At 38.6% G+C, this 18111-nt stretch overlaps 1 protein-coding gene across 3 annotated transcripts in view; it reads left to right on the forward strand.

Moving 5' to 3' along the window:
- The window catches only part of FYB2 (FYN binding protein 2), a 132921-nt gene that overhangs the window by 98294 nt on the left and 16516 nt on the right, over nucleotides 1-18111 (forward strand). For all 3 annotated transcript variants that reach the window (XM_019942397.3, XM_019942398.3, XM_073789252.1), the window contains exons 10-13: nucleotides 3544-3655; nucleotides 3752-3792; nucleotides 12695-12755; nucleotides 13837-13935. In XM_019942397.3, the coding sequence (XP_019797956.2) occupies nucleotides 3544-3655; nucleotides 3752-3792; nucleotides 12695-12755; nucleotides 13837-13935 (313 nt within the window). The remainder of the gene's footprint in view (nucleotides 1-3543; nucleotides 3656-3751; nucleotides 3793-12694; nucleotides 12756-13836; nucleotides 13936-18111) is intronic.

The raw sequence follows: 18111 nt of genomic DNA on the forward strand, positions 1-18111 counted from the left end.
TGTCTACAAGAGACCCACTTCAGGCCAGGGACACATACAGACTGAAAGTGAGGGGATGGAAAAAGATATTCCATGCAAATGGAAATCAAAAGAAAGCTGGAGTAGCAATTTTCATAACTGACAAAATAGATTTTAAAATAAAGACAATTACAAGAGACAAAGAAGGACACTGCATAATGATCAATTATGAAGGGATCAATCCAAGAAGAAGATATAACAATTATAAATACTTATGCACCCAACATAGGAGCACCTCAATACATAAGGCAAATGCTAACAGCCATAAAAGGAGAAATCGACAGAAACACAGTCATAGTAGGGGACTTGAACATCCCACTTTCACCAATGGACAGATCATCCAAAGTGAAAACAAATAAGGAAATACAAGCTTTAAATGATACATTAAACAACATGGACTTAATTGATATTTATAGGACATTCCATCCAAAAAACAGCAGATTACAATTTCTTCTCAAGTGCTCTTGGAACATTCTCCAGGATAGATCATATCTTGGGTCACAAATCAAGCCTTGGTAAATTTAAGAAAATTGAAATCATATCAAATATCTTTTCCGACCACAACACTATGAGACTAGAAATCAATTACAGGGAAAAATCTGTAAAAAATACAAACACGTGGAGGCTGAACAATAGACTACTAAATAACCAAGAGATCACTGAAGAAATCAAAGAGGAAATCAAAAAATACCTAGAGACAAATGACAATGAAATCACGACAACCCAAAACCTATGGGATGCAGCAAAAGCAGTTTAAGAGGAAAGTTTATAGCAATACAATCCTACCTCAAGAAACAAGAAACATCTCAAATAAAAAACCTAACCTTACACCTAAAGCAATTAGAGAAAGAAGAACAAAAAACCCCCAAAATTAGTAGAAGGAAAGAAAGCATAAAGATCAGATCAGAAATAAATGAAAAAGAAATGAAGGAAACAACAGCAAAGATCAATAAAACTAAAAGCTGGTTCTTTGAGAAGATAAACAAAATTGATAAACCATTAACCAGACTCATCAAGAAAAAAAGGGAGAAGACTCAAATCAATAGAATTAGAAATGAAAAAGGAGAAGTAACAACGGACACTGCAGAAATACAAAGGATCGTGAGAGATTACTACAAGCAACTATATGCCAATAAAATGGACAACCTGGAAGAAATGGACAAATTCTTAGAAAAGCACAGCCTTCCGAGACTGAACCAGGAAGAAATAGAAAATATAAACAGACCAATCACAAGCACTTAAATTGAAACTGTGATCAAGATAGTATGGTACTGGCACAAAAACAGAAATATAGATCAATGGAACAGGATAGAAAGCCCAGAGATAAACCCACGCACCTATGGTAGTTGATTAGTTAATCTATGAATAAGGAGGCAAGGATATACAATGGAGAAAAACAATCTCTTCAGTAAGTTGTGCTGGGAAAACTGGACAGCTACATGTAAAAGAATGAAATTAGAACACTCCCTAACACCATACACAAAAATAAACTCAAAATGGATTAAAGGCCTAAATGTAAGGCCAGATACTATAAAACTCTTAGAGGAAAACATAGGCAGAACACTCTGACATAAATCACAGCAAGGTCCTTTTTGATCCACCTCCTAGAGAAATGGAAATAAAAACAAAAATAAACAAATAGGACCTAATGAAACTTAAAAACTTTTGCACAGCAAAGGAAACCATAAACGAGACCAAAAGACAACCCTCAGAATGGGAGAAAATATTCGCAAATGAAGCAACTGACAAAGGATTAATCTGCAAAATATACAAGCAGCTCATGCAGCTCAATATCAAAAAAAACAACCCCATACAAAAATGGGCAGAAGACCTAAACTGACATTTCTCCAAAGAAGATATACAGATTGCCAACAAACACATGAAAGGATGCTTAGCATCGCTAATCACTAGAGAAATGCAGATCAAAAGTACAATGAGGTATTACCTCACACCAGTCAGAATGGCTATCATCAAAAAATCTACAAACAATAAATGCTGGAGAGGGTGTGGAGAAAAGGGAGCCCTCTTGCACTGTTGGTGGGAATGTAAATTGATACAAACACTATGGGAACAGTATGGAGGTTCCTCAGAAGTCTAAAATTAGAACTACCATACAACCCAGCAATATAACTACTGGGCATATACCCTGAGAAAACCATAATTCAAAAGGAGTCATGTATCACAATGTTCATTGCAGCTCTATTTACAATAGCCAGGACATGGAAGCAATCTAAGAGTCAATTGATAGATGAATGGATAAAGATGTGGCACATATATACAGTGGAATATTACTCAGCCATAAAAAGAAACGAAATTGAGTTATTTGTAGTGAGGTGGATGGACCTAGAGACTGTCATACAGAGTGAAGTAAGTCAGAAAGATAAAAACAAATACCGTATTCTAACACATATGCATGGAATCTAAAAAAAAAAATGGTTCTGAAGAACCTAGGGGCAGGACAAGAATAAAGACACAGACGTAGAGAATGGACTTGAGGACACGGAGAGGGGGAAGGGTAAGCTGGGATGGAGTGAGAGAGTGGCATGGACATATATACACTACCAAATGTAAAATAGATAGCTAGTGGGAAGCAGCCACATAGCACAGAGAGGTCAGCTCGGTGCTTTGTGACCACCTAGAGGGGTGGGATAGGGAGGGTGGGAGGGAGACGCAAGAGGGAGGAGATATGGGGATATATGTATATGTGTAGCTGATTCACTTTGTTATAAAGCAGAAACTAACACACCATTGTAAAGCAATTATACTCCAATAAAGATGTAAAAAAAAAAAGATAAAAGTCAATGTGCTTATTGTTATTTCTCAGATATATTTCTTATTTCTGATTAATAGTTCATGTCTGCAAATGGTTCTGAATCACCCATACTGTAAATATTAACCTATGCCAACTGATAAAAAGGTGACAGTTTTAGGGTTATGACAAGTTTACAGCTCTGTGAAATAAACCAGCTTCTGCATGTAACAGGCTAGCTACTTGTGCAAAGAATCCCTAGGCAATTTTTAACCTGGCACACTATCTGGCTGAATCCATTACTGATGCATAATAAATGTTGGCATGTGCTCAATCAACTTGTCTAAGAAATTTTACTTTAAGAAAAACTGCCACAAAGTGGATAAAGTCATCTAAATGTAGGGATTGAAGCCCCAGGGCTGCACCTTGGTAGACTTCAACATTTGAGGTCAGGGATTAGAGGAAGAAACATCCAAGAAGAGGGAGGACTCACTGGTTTACTGGGTAATTAGCCCCCTTCATAAATATGTATTAATCCTTGCCACAATCATCCAAGAGGGGTTACTGTCATTATCCCAACTTGAGAGAATCATAACTGAGGCTTAGCAAGGTGAAGTGGTTTGCCAATGGATCCTACATGTCAAGGTTATAATCCAGTGTTACCATATTTAATCTGCCTTTTCCTATTTTTGTCTCCATTGCCAGTGACCTGTGTGAATGCATTTATGAGAGCAGTTGATGAGATGTTCTCAGGGTGTTCTCTGTTTTCCTTACAGGGGGGTATGTGAAGGCCTTGGAGATGACTAAAGAGACCCCAGGCCAAGGAGCCTTTAAGCCAAATTCCATCTCCGAGACGTATGATGATGTTGAGTACCCTGGGAGAGAGGGGTAAATACGTGCCAGCCCTTCAGTGAGATGAATGTGATGAGACTTTCAAAGTACAATACAACAGGTCAATGGTCTTTGTATCTTTTCTCCCCACAGAGCAAAGTCAGATTTCTCTAACTCATTTGTCTCAGATAATGGTAAGTTTAAGAAAACATTTGAAACTGTCAATAGGAATTGCTAAGAGTTTCTGTGGCAGATTAGTAGTAAGGTATCTTTTATTTACATATTTTTATTAATGCCATTTGGGTGGGGTGATGATAAGCTAATAGAAGTGGTTCAAGGTATGTGTGAATAAATGCATTTAGAATCATGAAGGTGAAGATGCTGGTAATGGGTCTTTTGTGGCAAGAAAGCAACTTTGATGTGAACTTGCTTTCTTCCTGATCTCTTCACAATCCAAGTCTGAAGATAGGAATGTGTTTTACTTAAAACACTTGTATGGATTCTCAATACTTTTAAAAAATATTGAAGTATAGTTTACTTACACATTAGTTTCAGATGTACAACATAATGATTTTATATTTTTATAGATTATAGTCCACTTAAAGTTATTATAACATATTGGTCATAGTCCCTGTGCTGTATGTCATATCTTTGTATCTTATTTATTTTATAGCTAGTAGTCTGTATCTTTTAATCCCCTTCCACATCTTGCCCATACCCTACCTTGCCCCTTCCTCCACCCTTCTTCCCACTGGTAACAATTGGTTCTCTATATCTGTGAGTCTGTTTTGTTATATTCATTTATATTTCTTTTTCTTTTTTAGATTCCACTTGTAAGTGAAAACATACAGTTTTTGTCTTTCTATGTCTGGCTTATTTACTAAGCATAACACTCTCCAAGTTCATCCATGTTGTTGCAAATGGCAAATTTTCATTCTTTTTATGGCTGAGTAGTATTCCTGTGTGTGTGTGTGTGTGTGTGTGTGTGTGTGTGTGTGTGTGTGTGTGTGTATACACTACATCTTCTTTATCCATTCATCTGTTAATGGATACTGAGGTTGCTACCGTATCTTGGCCATTGTAAATAATGCTAATATGAACATTAGGGTGCATCTTTTTTGAATTAGTGTTTGCATTTTCTTCAGATAGACACAGGAGTGGAATTGCTGGATCATATGGCAGTTCTATTTTTAATTATTTGAGGAACTCCATACTGTTTCCCATAGTGGTTGCACCAATTTACATTCCCACCAACAGTGTAGGAGGGTTCCCTTTCCTCCAAATCCTCACAAACATCTTTTGTCATCTTTTTTTTTTTTTTACCATCTTTATTGGAGTATAATTGCTTTACAATGGTGTGTTAGTTTGTGCTTTATAACAAAGTGAATCAGCTATATATATACATATACCCCCATATCTCCTCCCTCTTGCATCTCCCTCCCACCCTCCCTATCCCACCCCTCTAGGTGGACACAAAGCACTGAGCTATTCTCCCTGTGCCATGCAGCTGCTTCCCACTAGCTGTCTGTTTTACATTTGGTAGTCTATATAAGTCTATGCCACTATCTCACTTCATCCCAGCTTACCCTTCCCACTCCCTGTGTCCTCAAGTCCATTCTCTATGTGTCTTTATTTCTGTCCTGCCCCTAAGTTCTTCAGAACCACTTTTTTTTTTTTTTAGATTCCATATATATGTATTAGCATATGGTATTTGTTTTTCTCTCACTTACTTCACTCTGTATGATACCCTCTAGGTCTATCCATCTCACTACAAATAACTCAATTTCATTTCTTTTTATGGCTGAGTAATATTCCATTGCAAATATGTGCCACATCTTCCTTATCCATTCATCTGTCAATGGACACTTAGGTTGCTTCCATGTCCTGGCTGTTGTAAATAGAGCTGCAATGAACATTTTGGTACATGACTCTTTTTGAATTATGGTTTTCTCAGGGTATATGGCCAGTAGTGGGATAGCTGGGTCGTATGGTCGTTCTAATTTTAGACTTCTGAGGAACCTCCATACTGTTCTCCATAGTGTTTGTATCAATTTACATTCGCACCAACAGTGCGGGAAGGTTCCCTTTTCTCCACACCCTCTCCAGCGTTTATTGTTTGTAGATTTTTTGATGATGGCTATTCTGACCAGTGTGAGGTGGTACCACACTGTAGTTTTTGTTTGTTTCTTTGTTTGTTTTGCGGTACGCGGGCCTCTTACTGTTGTGGCCTCTCTTGCTGCAGAGCACAGGCTCCAGACGCGCAGGCTTAGCGGCCATGGCTCTCGGGCCGAGCTGCTCTGCGGCATGTGGGATCTTCCCGGACGGGGCATGAACCCGTGTCCCCTGCATTGGCAGGCAGACTCTCAACCACTGCGCCACCAGGGAAGCCCCACACTGTAGTTTTGAGTTACATTTCTATAATGATTAGTAATGTTGAGCATTTTTTCATGTGTTTGTTGCCAATCTGTAAATCTTCTTTGGAGAAATGTCTGTTTAGGTCTTCTACCCATTTTTGGATTGGGTTGTTTGTTTTTTTGATATTGAGCTGCATGAGCTGCTTGTATATTTTGCAGATTAATCCTTTGTCAGTTGCTTCATTTGAAAATATTTTCTCCCATTCTGAGGGTTGTCTTTTTGTCTTGTTTATGGTTTCCTTTGCTGTGCAAAAGCTTTTAAATTTCATTAGGTCGTGTTTGTTTATTTTTGTTTTTATTTCCATTTCTCTAGTAGGGGGGTCAAAAAGGATCTCACTGTGATTTATGTCATAGAGTGTTCTGCCTATGTTTTCCTCTAAGAGTTTTATAGTGTCTGGCCTTACATTTAGGTTTTTAATCCATTTTGAGTTTATTTTTGTGTATGGTGTTAGGGAGTGTTGTAATTTCATTTTTTTAATATGTAGCTGTCCAGTTTTCCCAGCACCACTTATGGAAGAGGCTGTCTTTTCTCCATTGTATATTCTTGCCTCCTTTATTGAAAGTAAGGTGACTATATGTGCATGAGTTTATCTCTGGGCTTTCTATCCTGTTCCATTGATCAATATTTCTGTTTTTGTGCCAGTACCATACTGTCTTGATTACCATAGCTTTGTAGTTTAGTCTGAAGTCAGGGAGCCTGATTCCTCCAGCTCCATTTTTCTTTCTCAAGATTGCTTTGGCTACTTGGGGTCTTTTGTGTTTCCATACAAATTGTGAAATATTTTGTTCTAGTTCTGTGGAAAATGCCAGTGGTAGTTTGATAGGGATTGCATTGAATCTGTAGTTTGCTTTGGGTAGTATAGTCATATTCACAATGTTGATTCTTCCAGTCCAAGGACATGGTATATCTCTCCATCTGTTTGTATCATCTATAATTTCTTTCATCAGTGTCTTATAGTTTTCTGCATACAGGTCTTTTATCTCTTCAGGTAGGTTTATTCCTAGGTATTTTATTCTTTTTGTTGCAATGGTTAATGGTAGTGTTTCCTTAAATTCTCTTTCAGATTTTTCATCATTAGTGTGCAGGAATGCAAGAGATTTCTGTGCATTAATTTTGTATCCTGCTACTTTAACAAATTCATTGATTAGCTCTAGTAGTTTTCTGGTAGCATCTTTAGAATTCTCTATGTACAGTATCATGTCATCTGCAAACAGTGACAGTTTTACTTCTTTTCCCATTTGGATTCATTTTATTTCTTTTTCGTCTCTGATTGCTGTGGCTAAAATTCCAAAACTATGTTGAATAATAGTGTTGAGAGTGGGCAACCTTGTCTTGTTCCTGATCTTAGAGGAAATGGTTTCAGGTTTTCACCATTGAGAATGATGTTTGCTGTGGGTTTGTCATATATGGCCTTTATTATGTTGAGGTAAGTTCCCTCTATGCCTACTTTCTGGAGGGTTTTTATCATAAATGGGTGTTGAATTTTGTCAAAAGCTTTTTCTGCATCTATTGAGATGATCATATGGTTTTTCTCCTTCAATTTGTTAATATGGTTTATCACATTTATTTGCATATTTGAAAAATCCTTTCATTCCTGGAATAAACCCCACTTGATCATGGTGTATGATCCTTTTAATGTGCTGTTGGATTCTGTTTGCTAGTATTTTGTTGAGGATTTTTGCATCTATATTCATCAGTGATATTGGCCTGTAGTTTTCTTTTTTTGTGGCATCTTTGTCTGATTTTGGTATTAGGCTGATGGTGGCCTTGTAGAACGACTTTGGGAGTGTTCCTCCCTCTGCTATATTTTGGAAGAGTTTGAGAAGGATAGATGTTAGCTCTTCTCTCAGTGTTTGTTAGAATTCGCCTGTGAAGCCATCAGGTCCTGGGCTTTTGTTTGTTGGAAGATTTTTAATCACAGTTTCAATTTCAGTGCTTGTGATTGGTCTGTTTGTATTTTCTATTGCTTACTGGTTCAGTCTCGGAGGGTTGTGCTTTTCTAAGAATTTGTCCATTTCTTCCAGGTTGTCCATTTTATTGGCATATAGTTTCCTGTAGTAATCTCTCACGATCCTTTGTATTTCTGCAGTGTCAGTTGTTACTTCTCCTTTTTCATTTCTAATTCTATTGATTTGAGTCTTCTCCCTTTTTTTCTTGATGAGTCTGGCTAATGGCTTATCAATTTTGTTTATCTTCTCAAAGAACCAGCTTTTAGTTTTATTGATCTTTACTATCGTTTCCTTCATTTCTTTTTCATTTATTTCTGATGTGATCATTATGATTTCTTCTGCTAACTTGGGTTTTTTTTTTCTTCTTTCTCTAATTGCTTTGGGTGTAAAGTTAGGTTGTTTATGTGAGATGTTTCTTGTTTCTTGAGGTAGGATTTTATTGCTATAAACTTCCCTCTTAGAACTGCTTTTGCTGCATCTCATAGGTTTTGGGTCATCGTGTTTTCATTGTCATTTGTCTCTAGGTGTTTTTTGATTTCCTCTTTGTTTTCTTCAGTGATCTCTTGGTTGTTTAGTACTATATTGTTTAGCCTCCATGTGTTTGTATTTTTTACAGATTTTTTCCTGTAATTGATATCTAGTCTAATAGCATTGTGGTCGGAAAAGATACTTGATACAATTTCAATTTTCTTAAATTTACCAAAGCTTGATTTGTGTCCCACGATATGTTCTATCCTGGAGAATGCTCCATGAGCACTTGAGAAGAAAGTGTCATCTGCTGTTTTTGGATGGAATGTCCAATAAATATCAGTTAAGTTCGTCTTGTTCAGTGTATCATTTAAAGCTTGTGTTTCCTTATTTATTTTCATTTTGGATGATCTGTCCATTGGTGAAAGTGGGGTGTTAAAATCCCGTACTATGATTGTGTTACTGTTGATTTCCCCTTTTATGGCTGTTAGCATTTGCCTTATGTACTGAGGTGCTCCTATGTTGGGTGCATAAATATTTACAATTGTTGTATCCTCTTATTGGATTGATCCCTTGATTGTTATGTAGTGTCCTTTTTTGTCTCTTGTAGTAGTCTATATTTTAAAGTCTATTTTGTCTGATATGAGAATTGCTATTGCAGCTTTCTTTTGATTTCTGTTTGCATGGAATATCTTTTTCCATCCCCTCACTTTCAGTCTGTATGTGACCCTAGGCCTGAAGTGGGTCTCTTGTAGACAGCATATATATGGGTCTTGTTTTTTATCCATTCAGCCAGTCTACGTCTTTTGGTTGGAGCATTTAATCCATTTACATTTAAGGTAATTATCGATATGTATGTTCCTATTAACATTTTCTTAATTTTTTCAGTTTGTTATTGTAAGTCTTTTCCTTCTCTTGTGTTTCCTGCCTAGAGAAGTTCCTTTAGCATTTGTTGTAGAGCTTGTTTGGTGGTGCTGAATTCTCTTAGCTTTTGCTTGTCTGTAAAGGTTTTAATTTCTCCACTGAATCTGAATGAGATCCTTGCTTGGTAGAGTAATCTTGGTTGTAGGTTTTTCCCTTTCATCACCTTAAATATGTCCTGCCACTCCCTTTGGCTTGCAGAGTTTCTGCTGAAAGATCAGTTGTTAACCTTATGGGAATTCCCTTGTTTGTTAATTCTTGCTTCCGTTGCTGCTTTTAATATTTTTTCTTTGTATTTAATTTTTGATAGTTTGATTAATATGTGTCTTGGCGTGTTTCTCCTTGGATTTATCCTGTGTAGAACTCTCTATGCTTCCTGGGCTTGATTGACTATTTCCATTCTCATGTTAGGGAAATTTTCAAGTAAAATCTCTTCAAATATTTTCTCAGCCCCTTTTTTTTTGCCTCTTCTTCCTCTGGGACCCCTATAATTTGAATGTTGGTGTGTTTAGTGTTGTCCCAGAGGTCTCTGAGATTGTCCTCAATTCTTTTCTTTTTTCTTTATTCTGCTCTGTGGTAGTTATTTCCACTATTTTATCTTCCACATCATTTATCCATTCTTCTGCCTCAGTTATTCTGCTATTGATTCCTTCTAGAGAATTTTTTATTTCATTTATTGTGTTGTTCATTATTGTTTGTTTGCTCTTTAGTTCTCTAGGTCCTTGTTAAACGTTTCTTGTATTTTCTCCATTCTATTTCCAACATTTTGGATCATCTTTACTATCATTACTCTGAATTCTTTTTCTGGTAGACTGCCTATTTCCTCTTCATTTGTTTGGCCAAGTGGGTTTTTACCTTGCTCCTTCATCTGCTGTGTGTTTCTCTGTCTTCTCATTTTGCTTAACTTACTGTGTTTGGTGTCTCCTTTACACAGGCTGCAGGTTCATTTTTGGTGTCTATTCCTAGTGGGTAAGGTTGGTTCAGTGGGTTGTGTAAGCTTCCTGGGGGAGGGGAATGGTGCCTGTGTTGTGCTGGATGAGGCTGGATCTTGTGTTTCTGTTGGGCAGGACCACATCCCGTGGTGTGTTTTGGGGTGTCCGTGAATTTGTTTTGATTTTAGGCAGACTCTGTGCTAATCGGTCGAGTTGTATTCCTGTCTTGCTTGTTGTTTGGCATAGGGTGTCCAGCACTGTAGATTGCTGGTCGTTGAGTGGAGCTGGGTCTTAGCATTGAGATGGAGATCTCTGGGAGAGCTTTCACCATTTGATATTACATGGGGCTGGGAAGTCTCTGGTGAACCAATGTCCTGAACTTGGCTCTCCCACCTCAGAGGCTCAGGCCTGACACCCAGCTAGAGCACCAAGACCCTGTCAGCCACACGGCCCGGTATGTGGGAAGTTTCTTGCCTTTTGGGAAGTCTGAGGTCTTCTGCCAACATTCAGTAGGTGTTCTGTAGGAGTTGTTCCACATGTAGATGTAGTTTTGATGTATTTGTGGGGAGGAACGTGATCTACACGTTTTACTCCTCCACCAACTTGAAGGTGCCCCTTTTGTCCTCTTTTTGATGATAGCCATTCTGACAGATGTGAAGTGATATCTCATTGTGCTTTTGATTTGCCTTTCCCTGATGATTAGTGTTGCTGAACATCTTTTCTTGTGCCTGTTTGCCATCTGCAGGTCTTTTTTGAAAAGACGTCTATTCAGGCCTTTGCCCATTTTTTAAATCAGGTTGCTTGTTTTTTTGATATTGAGTTGTATGAGCTTGTTATATGTTTTGGATATTAACCCCTTTTCAGACATATCATTTGCAAATATCTTCTCCCATTCAGTAGGTTGTCTTTTTGTTTTGTTAATTTTTTCCTTTGCTGTGCAAGAGCTTCTAAGTTTGATTAGGTCCCATTTGTTTATTTTTGCTTTTGTTTCCTTGCCTGAGGAGACAGATCCAAAAACAAATATTGCTAAAACTTATGTCAAAGCATGTTCTGCCTGTGTTTTCTTCTAGGAGTTTTCCCAGCAGCACTTATAGAAGAGACTGTCTTTTCTCCATGTATATTCTTGCCTCCTTTGTCATAGATTAACCATAAGTGTGTGTGTTTGTTTCTGGGCTTCTTTTCTGTTCCATTGATTTATGTCTGTTTTTGTGCCAGTACCATACTGTTTTGACTACTATAACTTGGTAGTATATTCCCAATACTTTTAAGATTGACGTTAACATGGTATAGAGGACTTGAATGCCCCTACCTACCCCTCCATCCTCTTTTCATACATACTTAGTCTTCATCTTTGAGATCCAGTCATGCTGACCTGTTAGCTTCTCTGACTTTCTAGGCTCCCACTGCAGGGTGTTTGCATATTCTACTCCCTCTTCCTGGCATGTTCTTTCCTCCCCTGTGCCCCTTTGTCTAAGTGACTCTTAATCTTTCTTCTGATCTCAGCTCAATCCTTATTCCCCAGGGAATATTCTCTTAGGTATACAGTCTTATAGTACCATGACCCTCTTTTTCATAGCACTTGCCACAGTTGTAATTCTATATTTATGTGGTTCTTTGATTAATAATTCTCTTCCCTCCTAGATGATTTCCTTCTCTATGCTCACCATTTTCCCTAGCCCCTGTCATAATGCCAGGCACATGTTACATATTCAAAAAATATTTGTTGAATGAATGAAAAGTTAATGGAGGAGGGATAATCAAATGCTACTCTGGTTGTTTTTGTCCTTCTTAGAATATTAGAATTTCAGATGGAGAAACAATCTTAGAGATCATTAAACATGGTACCCTCATTTTAAAGAAAGGAAACTGAGGCACAGAGAAGTTAAGTGACTGTCCTAAACTCATTGTGAATCAAGTTCTGAACTTGAAAATCCTCCATTGCCAGGGTAGATTCAAAGTATAACTGTGTATTTTAAGCTTATGTGTTGGACTAGGTGAAAGCCATGCTATGATGGGGGAAGATTTTTCAAGATGTGTCTGGTTGTCTCCATTATTTCCCCAGCATTCAGCACAATGTCTGCTGTTTAGTAGACTGATTGTTATATGTAAAATATGCAAAGGGGGAGGGTTGAAGGCGGGAATCTGTTAATAAATTAACTTTCTTTGACTAAATCAGACAGACTTGAAAACAGGGTAGAAGCAAAAATTAATTTTTGTTTGTACGTACTTTTATAGAGGTTACTTATTTTTACCACGTGCTTGTAAAAACATGTGCATATGTTTCAATAAAAACTACTTCACAAACAAAAGATTAGAGTACCTAGCACCTGGTAGGTATCCAATAATTTTGTGTCAAATATGAATCTGAATTATTGCCATTATAATGAATACTTTTTTTTTAATTTCAAAAGAAAATAGTGAAGAAATGTATGAAGAGGTCTACAGAACAAAGAGCAACTACCCAAAGACAGAGTGAGTTTCTCTTTTTCTTGGCTTCATAGCTAAGGGTATTTCCTGTTAGTCTAGGAAAACCAAAGTTTAACAAATGACCTCCATCCCTACCCACCCCATCTTTAGGGAAGATATGCATAGAGAATGGAGATAAGCTATTGTAATACAACATTGTGATCAATAGGGTACTTGTAATTGTGTACAATCATATCTAATCATTTTGATCACATTGCTTTCTCTTTTGAGAAAATGTCCATCTCCCAGAGTAGAGGACTTTGATACTGTGTTAGGGAATAAGTGAGAAAAGAGAAGTAAATATCAATAAAATGCTTCAATTCTGTAATTGCTTTTCCAGGAAGAAATCAATGGTTATGATTTACCTGTATCTTTGAAAGTTAATGAGGCTATCTCTGGGATTGGGGCTTAATTTATTATCTAATAATTCAGTGTTATCAAGGACAGTATTTGTTCAAATGGGCATTATTAATCAAATTCAGTTATTAGGCACACATTGTGGGAAGGAAAACAGCAGTAGTCAAAAGCAAGAAGTTTGAGGGTTGAAGGGAAAAGAGGGCATTCGTGCTGGGTGGGATGATGTGAGTGTATCATTCCCTCTCCCTACGCTCCCCGGCCCCCAATCAAGAGCATATTTGGAAAAATTTTAATCATCAACCAGGCAGTCATTGTACCATCATTGTTATATTATCATTCCATAAATTAAAGATTAGTGATGTGAATTTCAGAAGCTAGGAATTTCTATAATGTATTTCTAGTATAGTTTGTAAACTATGGGTCCCTGAGTCATCGTCTCTAAAAGGAAGACTTTGCTCCATAAAGTCTTTAAAATAGAAACCATTTGGAGTAGATGAAAGTTTGTATTGAAATATAGTAATTCCATCCATAGCTGATATGTGCTACTTCCTATCAGCATCTAAAGAAAGAAGAAGAGCATAGAAGCTGACAAGGCATTTTCCTGCTCTTCCTCGAGTGGGGTGTGTTGAAGAAATGAGACTGAAGTCTCTGATCCTTTTTACTACAGCAGGTTTCCATCCCCAGTACTCTCTCAAACATCGTGTTCTTTATATCCTCTGATTCCTCTTAGTTTAGATGGAAAAGAAGCACTTAAAAGACTGCAGAGGTTCTTCAAGAAAGAAAAGGATAGATTTAAAATGAAGAAAAGCAAGTCGAAAGAAAATATAAGGTAAAAGGTCCCTTTTTATTTCTCTTTCGCAGAGAGTATTAGCAGTGCTGGCCTGGTTAGTTACACAGCTGATGGTCTCTATCCTGTTCTTCTAGTGAAGCGGTACCAGAAACTAAAACCAAAGGCCCTGGTTATCACCTACCACCTCCTTGCCAATATCTGAGTGAACTACACCCACAGATGCTAATGAGAAAGTGACAATGTCCCTTTTGAAAAAATTGATGAGAAAAGGCTGTGAACAAGGGTAGAGGGAAAGTCTTAATCAAACAAAGTCCAGGAAAGAAACTTTCCTCATCATCCTTGGCATAGATTCCTGTTGTTGTTACTGAGCATTATGTTATTAATTACATCCTATTATGCTGTCTCAGCCCTACAAGTTCCAGTGGTTTTATTTGTCTACACTTCCAAATTCTAATTTGCCTCTCTTGAGAGAGGCAGTGTGTGGAAAGGGAAGATGAATTTCTCAAAGTCTTAGACCTGGAAGGGACCCTCCAAGATCACCCTAGCTAATTACCAGTGGGAATTGGGAAGGTTAGAAATTCATGAGCAGGAGAAAGAAACAAGAAGCCTAGGTTCTGGATTCTAGTTTCAGCTTCTCTGTTTATTCAGTGTGCAACCATGGACAAATCACTTCCATTTTGCATTCATAGGGATCAAGTTTCTTCTTGCGTATAATAGGAGGGAGGAGGGAGACTGGGTGGTCTCTGGAGGTACTTCTCTCATATATATGTGTGTGTGTGTGTGTGTGTGTGTGTGTGTGTATGAGAGACACACACACACAAGAAAACATAGACATAGATCTGTATTTTATGAGGGCAGAGGATGGTAAAATAATTTGACCCAGGTTATTACATATATTGACACGGAATTATGTTATTCTACCTTGAAGTTCTTTTCAATTATAAAACCTCAGAGTAACATGACTTTAAGTCTAATTTTCTGTTGGATGTAGATCTACCAAGAGATTTATATAGAATATGGGGTTTACAAATTGTAGTCCTGACCATGGAAGAAGAGGGAGTCTAGCTCCAGTGGCCAATGAGACCTAAAGGCAGCCCCCGACCTTAGCAGGTTAGATGTTTCTGACAAAAATTATTAGTGTGATACCTGCAGTCCCTTAAAAATTTGATCCAGGTGAGAATGCTGATGCGTGTTTCTTTGTTTTTTTTAAAAATAATATTTATTTATTTATTTTGGCTGCACAGGGTTTTAGTTGCAGCACGCAGGATCTTAGTTGCGGTAGGCATGAGGGATCTAGTTCCCCCGACCAGGGATTGAACCCGGGCCCACTGCATTGGGAGCGTGGAGTCTTACCCACTGGACCACCAGGGAAGTCCCAATGCTGACGTTTTTAAAATTCAAATGTTATTTCCTTTTTCTTAGAGCTATTCTTAGAACTGTAGGTGACTGCTTATGACTTTTAGAACACATATCCAATCCCTTTTCATTGCAAGTCAATACTTTTATGGCAGCCCCTTCCTACTCGTCCAGCTCCATCTCTCGCTCAGATTTGCTCTCATCACCAGCCCATTAATACATTCCCTCTTTGTATATGAGGGCCGTGGCGTTTCATGCCTCCTTGCTTTTGACCACGACATTCCGTTGGTCTGGAATGTACCTGCCCTTCTCCAACTTCCTTTGATTATCAAAGTTCTAGCCTTCCCTTAAAGTTTGGTCAAATATTATCCTTTCTGGGACGCATTCCATGAACCTTTCTACCCGAACCTGTATTACCGGTTTCTCTTCTATGTTTCTGTAACATCCCGTGCACATCTTGTAACATCTATTGATACTACTGAGAAACCCTTTTTCTTAGAGTCAGAGAATCAGGGTAAGAAGAGAAATCCATATACCTAATCCAACCCACTACACAAGCTTCTCTGCAGATTTCCTAAGAAGCCAAATCTCTATGCCTGCACACCTCTATAAAGAGAAATTCACTACGTGCAGGGGGAGATCTGCCATTTGTAGGAAGGTCTAAAAAGCCTTTTTTTCCCCTTAAATTTTGCCAAAATCTGCCTCTCTACCTTAATTTTTCAATTAATAGCATGGAGACATACCAAGGTAACAACAGAACTTTATTTATTTGTTTCTTTGTTTACCTTTTGTTGAGCCTTTTGATTGAGGGCTCCTCTCTGGAACATCAACTCTTAGTTTGTTGCATTTTCTTCAGAAGGAGGTTGCAACCATGAAAATGTGACCTTTAAAAAGGGTTGGGGGCTTCCCTGGTGGCGCAGTGGTTGAGAGTCTGCCTGCCAATGCAGGGGACACGGGTTCGTGCCCCGGTCCGGGAAGATCCCACATGCCGCGGAGCGGCTGGGCCCGTGAGCCATGGCTGCTGAGCCTGCGCGTCCGGAGCCTGTGCTCCGCAATGGGAGAGGCCACAACAGTGAGAGGCACGCGTACCGCAAAAAAAAAAAAAAAAAAAAAAAAGAATTCGGGCTCTCAATCTTCTCTCTCTCTCTCACACACACACACACACACACACACACACTCACAAACACACGCACACACTGCCTGTTAGGATAGTCCTTATTAAATGGCTTGATTTAGGCATAAATAAACCAAGAATTAAATGCCACGGGTCTTAGCTATGCTATGAGTTTTACATGGGAATTAAATGTTAAGCCTCTTCTCACTCCCTCTGTTCTGACTTCTTCTTTCAACAGGCCAAGCACTCCTCAGCCTGAGGGTCTCTTTGCTGTTTCCTCCCCTAGGAATGCTCTTACCCCAGATATCTAGCTGGGCTATTCTCTCACTATCTTCAGGCCTCTGCTTCAAAATCACCTTATCAGTGAAGCCTTCCCTGAACGTTCTCTGAAAAATGGCAAACCAGCTCTCACCTCCAGTCCCCCTCCCCCCTTACCCTGCTCTATTTTTAATTGCACTTATCTCCATAAATTTCCTTACATGACAGATCATAAATTTCCTTGTTTGTTTTCTGTCTGTCTCACTCTACTAGACTCCATGAGGGCAGGGATTTTGACTATTTTGTCCACTGCAGTATCTCCAACATAAAGTACAGTGCCTGGAAGGAAAAAAAAAAAAAAAAAAAAAAACAGTGCCTGAGATATAATAGGCACTCAATAAATATCTGTTGAATGAATAGATGACCTAAAGGAAGGAAATATCATTATAGATTTTTTTTTTGTGGCCTTGGTTTCTGTGTTTAAATAGGAGCTACCAGCACCCTGACCTAATTAAAATGGAGGAAGGGAACGGGTGTTAAGAAAGGCTCCCTTAAGCAGGGGACCGCTTGCTTAAGCCATGGCCCCAAGGATATGTGCTCACTAGATGTGGAGGGCAGGAAGTGCACTAAGGCTTCACATGTGTTCTCTCTAATCCTCACAATAACCCATGAGTTAGAAACTTGTTCCTCCGTTTTACAGATGAAAAACTAAGGCTTTGAAAAGTTAAGTGACTTGCCCAGGGTAAGTGGCTAAGTGGCGGAAGTGAGAGTCATATCAGCTCTGACTCTGGTGACCATGTATTTCTCCTACTGCGCCCTGCACATCACAGTCCTGGTCTCATAGACACCAACGGAAGGGATCACTGAGTATCAGCCCTGTCCCAGGCACATTCACTTAGGAAAGCTCGTCCCGTACAAAGGGAACTCTACAAGATAGGTGCTGGTATTCATTTTGGAAATGGAGAACTGAAGCTTCCATGAAGGTTAGTGCTGTTCCTTTGGTCAGCCCTTTATTATGTTATCACAGAGTGTTATATTAACTTACTTTTGGTGCCCCTCACTAAACCGCGAGCTACTTCAGGACAGAAACTGTGTCTAATCATTTTGTATACCCAGCACATGGGCCTGGCCCGTGATGAGTGTCCCCAGCATACCTGTAGGACTGAAATTAAATTAATTGCTTAAAATACATGGATTTTTTTCCTACCACATCATGCTTCCTTTCATGTAATCTTAACTGTGAGATATGAGGAAAACCAGATGATCTACCTAGCCAATGTCCTCTCCTACTAAGCACATTTACCATCTTCCATTTCCACCTAGCCTGGAATTCTCCCCTCAAGTCACCTCTTTGGTTAAACATAAACATAGTCAGGGTCCAGCGTCTCCAGATGGTTCTCTCTCACCATACTTACCCCACACTGAATTGGCATCGTGGAAGGTAGAAGGCAGAAACAGAATCCTGTGGCAGGGCTAAGGGACAGCCT

This window comes from Tursiops truncatus, chromosome 1 (assembly GCF_011762595.2).
Source record: "Tursiops truncatus isolate mTurTru1 chromosome 1, mTurTru1.mat.Y, whole genome shotgun sequence".
In the NCBI taxonomy this organism is placed as follows: Eukaryota; Metazoa; Chordata; class Mammalia; order Artiodactyla; family Delphinidae; genus Tursiops; species Tursiops truncatus.